General features: G+C 33.7%; 1 protein-coding gene across 1 annotated transcript; it reads left to right on the top strand.

Moving 5' to 3' along the window:
- Window positions 1-298: 298 nt before the first annotated feature.
- Window positions 299-5481, top strand: LOC116350989. Its single transcript, XM_031783006.1, has 3 exons — window positions 299-1904; window positions 1946-4125; window positions 4183-5481. The coding sequence occupies exons 1-3, from the start codon at window positions 299-301 to the stop codon at window positions 5479-5481; spliced, it is 5085 nt and encodes a 1694-aa protein (XP_031638866.1).
- The last annotated feature ends 123 nt before the right edge of the window (window positions 5482-5604 follow it).

Here is a 5604-nt window from a genome sequence, read left to right on the forward strand (position 1 = left end):
CGCATTTCGCAGCTAAGCATTTAAGATTTCACGTTAAACATTTTAATTTCGCATTAATATTTAAGTATAAAAAAAAAAAAAAACACACACACACATCAAATTAATTAGAATCATTTAAAGAAATTTAAATTTAACAAACATTTGCAATTAATTAAAAAAAAAAAAAAAAAAAATACATTCATTTTTACTTCTTTTTCTCTTAATAAAACACACATTGATAATAAACATATCATCTTTTCATGTGATTATTAAAATTCCTATAAAGCATATGAATTAAATAATAGAGCATAAAATCAAAATGCCCCCGCAAATACAGAAAGATAAAAAATATTACGAAAAGCAAATAAGAAAAAGAGCAAATGCAATAACTGTAATAAAATCTCAAGAATCAAAAGCAAAAAATGTGGACGAAAATACCGCACAGCACGAATTAAACAAACGTATAAGCATATTGGATGCTGCATATGAAAAATTTTCAAAAAGCACTGCAGAAGCTGAGGATTGCGATGAATATCTTGAAGACGATATAGACCCATCAGTAGAAATAGTAACAGAAACTTATTTAATGGTCTATAATCAATTAAAATCCTTTATAAAGGAGGAAAATACATCTGTTTTGCATTCTACAATGAGCACAACACATCGTCAAAATGAAAAAAAGGTAAAACTCCCTGAAATAAAAATACCAACATTCAGTGGAAACCCCATGGAATGGACTTCTTTCTCGGACACATTCACTTCTCTCATAGACTCAGATCAACAGTTGACAGACGTTGATAGACTCCATTATCTAAAGAGCTCGTTGAGAGATACAGCCCTATCAGCAATTAGTAAATTACAAGTTACAGATGCAAATTATAGAATAGCATGGGATATTTTAACAGAGAGATTCAATAACAAAAGGACAATTGTTAATCACTGTTTGGCACAATTTATGGATCAGCCAAAAATTAATTCATTAAATTCCGCCAATTTACGCGCATTAATAGACATATCAAAAGAATGCATGCAGTGTGTAGAAACGCTAATTGATTACGTCAATCAAGACTGGGATGCAATTCTGGTTTTAATAATTGAACGAAAAATAAATAATGAATTGAGAAAAAGCTGGGAACAACATTTGGGAGGTGCAACAAGAATTCCGTCTTTCGACGAGTTGTTAAAGTTTCTAGAAACGCAGTATAGAATATTATGCACAAGCGAATCAACGGTAGAAAATAAAGCAAAACCTGAAGGCATGTCGACAACTTCTCAAATAGTTCATAATAAAAAATCAGAGATTGCATCGGTTCCAAAGCAACAAGATCAGTGTAGTGTTTGTAAAGAAGATCATTGGATGTTCTTTTGTCCAGTTTTCGAGTCATGGACAGTAAATGCAAGAAAAAGATTTATAACAGAAAATAAATTGTGCGAAAAATGTTTACATGCACATGAAAAACAGCAATGCCGATCAAAATATAAGTGTAGAACATGTGGAGGGGAACATAATACAAAGTTACATGAAAATAGTTCAACTTCTGTGCATGCAATATCTGTATATCAAAATCAAAACACATCTTTGGAAAATAATATTAGTATGCCAATTATTCCATCCAATGAAAGATCAAAATTATTAGCAACAGCAATAGTCAAATCAAAAGATAAGTCCGGTATAAATTATTTATTACGTGCGTTCGTTGATCAAGGTTCAGAGGGCATATTAATAACAGAAAGAGCAACTCAAATGTTACATCTAAAAAAGAAAAATGAATATATGCCTTTAACGGGCGTTGGTGATGTCTCACTTGGAAATGCAAATAAATCTGTGCGAATACAAATTGAGTCAGTCATCAATTCATTTAAAATCACAATGAACGCATTAGTAGTAAAATCAATTATGAAGCCACGAAAATACAATGAAGAAAGTTTGAAAAATGGACACATTTAAATGGTTTAACACTCGCAGATCCGCATTTTGCAAATGCAGAACACGTTGATCTTTTATTGGGAGTCGATATATATGGAATCATTTTATCAAATGGTTTACGCAAGGGTTTATTGAACGAACCAGTGGCACAAAATACTGCATTCGGCTGGTTAGTTTTTGGAGCATGTACAGAAAAGAGTGTTTATAACATAAGAATAAATCATTTATCATTGGAAAATGAAATACGTCGCTTTTGGGAAAATGAAGAAGTGGAAATTGAGCCAATTTTAACTCAAGAGCATCAAGAATGTGTTGAATATGTCAATAAAACTATAAAGCGATTAGAAAACGGACAAATGATGGTCTCATTACCGTTTAATATGAACCCAAAACATGAGAATTTCTTGGGCAATTCCAAGCAAATGGCTTTACGTCGCTTTTATCAAATTGAAAAGCGTTTCAGTAGAGATCAGCTATATAAACAGCGTTATTTTGAAGAGATACAGGGATACTTGGATCTAGGTCATATGTCATTATGTAACGATTCAAATGACGGATATGTTTTGCCACATCATGCCATAGTTCGTGAGAATAGAACGACAACAAAACAAAGAACAGTATATGACGCATCAGCCGTAACATCAAATGGATATTCATTGAACGATAGATGTTTAAATGGACCTACCATTCAACCTGAATTATTTGATACATTTATTCGATGGCGAATATTTAAAATCGCATTAATCGCGGATATTGAAAAGATGTATCGTCAAATACTTGTAGCCCCCGAGGACCGAAAATATCAAAAGATTCTCTTTAGATTTTCGGAAAAAGAACCAATTAAAACCTACCAACTCAATACAGTCACTTTTGGCACTAAACCAGCTCCATATTTAGCAATATTTTCAACATTTGCCTTAGCCGAATTAGAAGAGAAACGTTTCCCAGAAGCAGCGAAAAGAGTAAAAACTGATTTTTATGTCGACGACTGTATGAGTGGAAGTCATTCAATCAAAGAAGCAAAAGAATTACAGCAACAATTAAATGGTTTGTTTCTCTCGGGGCATTTATTACTGAGAAAATGGGCATCAAATAATGAAGAAACATTGGAGGGAATACCAATGGAAGATCGTGCAATAAAACCATCATTGGAATTAAACAAAAATGAAACCATCAAAACTCTCGGAATGCATTGGTCACCCTCCACTGACATAATAAGCTTTACAATAGATTTGTCAAATTTATCACAGGAAAAGAGAATTACGAAACGTAAACTTTTATCAGATTCTTCAAAGCTATTCGACCCGTGCGGTCTCCTTAGCCCCATTACAATCAAAGTAAAAATTTTAATGCAAGAAATATGGAAAAGTGGTATTAAATGGGATAATTTAGTATCTGATGAAATTCAATTGGAGTGGAATAGATATCGAAGCGAATTAAAGTTAATCGAACAAATTAAAATCGAGAGATGGTTTAAATCTGGCCCAGAATCTCAAATATTTCTCCATGGATTTTGTGACAGTTCTGAAAGAGCTTATGATGCGTCAATTTATCTCATACAAAAAAGCAATCATATTACAACATCGACTTTAATTTGTTCAAAAACAAGGGTTGCACCCATTTCAAGTATAACCATACCAAGATTAGAGTTATGTGGAGCCCTATTATTGGCAACTTTAATGCACAGAACAATGAAAAATTTAAATATTGAGAAGAAATTCGTTCATTTATGGACTGATTCATCAATAGTAATCACATGGTTAAATTCGCATCCTTCCAAATGGTCAGTTTACGTCAGTCATCGAGTAAGTCGCATTCAAACGTTATTTGATGCACAACATTGGAGACATGTACGAACTTATGATAACCCAGCGGATATTGCCTCTCGTGGAGCGTTTCCAAGCGAATTAATAAACAATAATTTGTGGTTTCATGGTCCCTCATGGTTATTGCTCGAGGAAGATAGATGGCCAAAATTGGAGTTAAAATTACCGGTGGGAATAAATCTAGAAGAAAAAACACGCATCCATAATGTTAATATAAAAGAGACACCGAAAGAACTTGTATTTTTACGAAATTTTTCAAGTTTGAACCGATTATATCGAGTCACATCATACATGTTTCGATTCGTGTATAAAAATCTCATGCATAATGAAAAGTTAGATTATGCCAGCGGTTATATTACAGCGGCAGAAATAAAGCGAGCAAAATATGCATGGGTAAAATATATACAAAATTTACATTTTTATTCTGACATATCATCATTAAAAATAAAGGGATCAGTCAGCGAAAAAAGCGTGTTAAAACAATTGAATCCAGAAATAGATGAAAATGGAGTTTTAATTGTTTGCGGTCGTTTGGAAAAATCAAATTTATCATTAAGTCAAAGACGGCCAATCATTTTACCCGCTAAAAGTAATTTATCACAGCTAATAGTTGATTACGCGCACAAAGCAACACTACATGGCACAATACATCTAACATTAGCTCGTATACGTCAGGAATTTTGGATTTTGAATTGTCGAAATTTGGTAAAAAATCATATTCATAAATGTGTGAAATGTTATCGTCAAAAGCCAAGACCAATGCAACAGCTGATGGCTCCATTACCATTGGTTAAAACAGTACCATCTCGTGCATTTCTGCATTGTGGTTTGGACTTCGCCGGGCCAATAGACATTAAAGCATCAGATAAACGAAATGCACCCGTCATAAAAGGGTATATTTGTGTTTTTGTGTGTATGGTATCGAAAGCAGCACATTTGGAAACAGTTGGTGATTTAAGCACACAAAAATTTATAATGGCACTTCGCAGAATGATGTCACGTCGGGGATTAAGTAGCGATATATACTGCGATCAGGGCACCAATTTTCAAGGTGCCAGTAACGAATTGCCAAAACTATTTTTACAAGCACAGTCGACAGTATCAAATGAAATCGCTAGTTTATTTGCTTCTGATGGAATAAAGTTTCATTTCAACCCCCCTGGAGCTCCAAGTTGGGGCGGCCAATGGGAATCATTTGTGAAATTAACAAAATATCATTTACGCCGAATGACAACGTCAATCAAATTAACGTTTGAAGAAATGAGCACCCTTCTCACACAAATCGAAGCATGTTTGAATTCACGGCCTTTATGTGCAATTACAAGTGACATCGACGATTTAGACCCCGTTACACCTGGTCATTTATTAATTGGTTCACCATTGAATTTAATTCCCGAGCCAAGTTTACTATCACTAAAAGATAATACGCTTGATCGATTTCAAGCCATTCAAAAAGGATTACAAATATTTTGGAAACGATTTTATACTGAATATTTGTATTCACAACAGCCACGGAAAAAGTGGCATAAAACCAATGAAAATATAAAAACAGGGGATTTGGCAGTTATTATCGACGATAATATACCTCCAGCAAAATGGATTTTGGGCAGAGTCATTAGGGTACATCCTGGTTCCGATGGTTTGGTAAGAATGGCAACATTAAAGACTCGAAACGGAGAGTTACAGCGACCGATCGTTAAACTTTGTAAGCTTCCAGTGTCGGGACCCCCGGAGGATGTTCCAAATTGAACATAATTTAAGAAATTAGACTTAAGATTTTTTTTTATATATATATATTTTGTTTTAATTATTTCACTTAGTTCTGAAGTCTCATTTAAATATTACCGCTACTCGCTTCCTCTTCAACTTCAC

The sequence above is a fragment of the Contarinia nasturtii genome, unplaced genomic scaffold (assembly GCF_009176525.2).
Source record: "Contarinia nasturtii isolate CC-2019 unplaced genomic scaffold, AAFC_CNas_1.1 Cnas_scaffold_4365, whole genome shotgun sequence".
Taxonomy (NCBI): Eukaryota; Metazoa; Arthropoda; class Insecta; order Diptera; family Cecidomyiidae; genus Contarinia; species Contarinia nasturtii.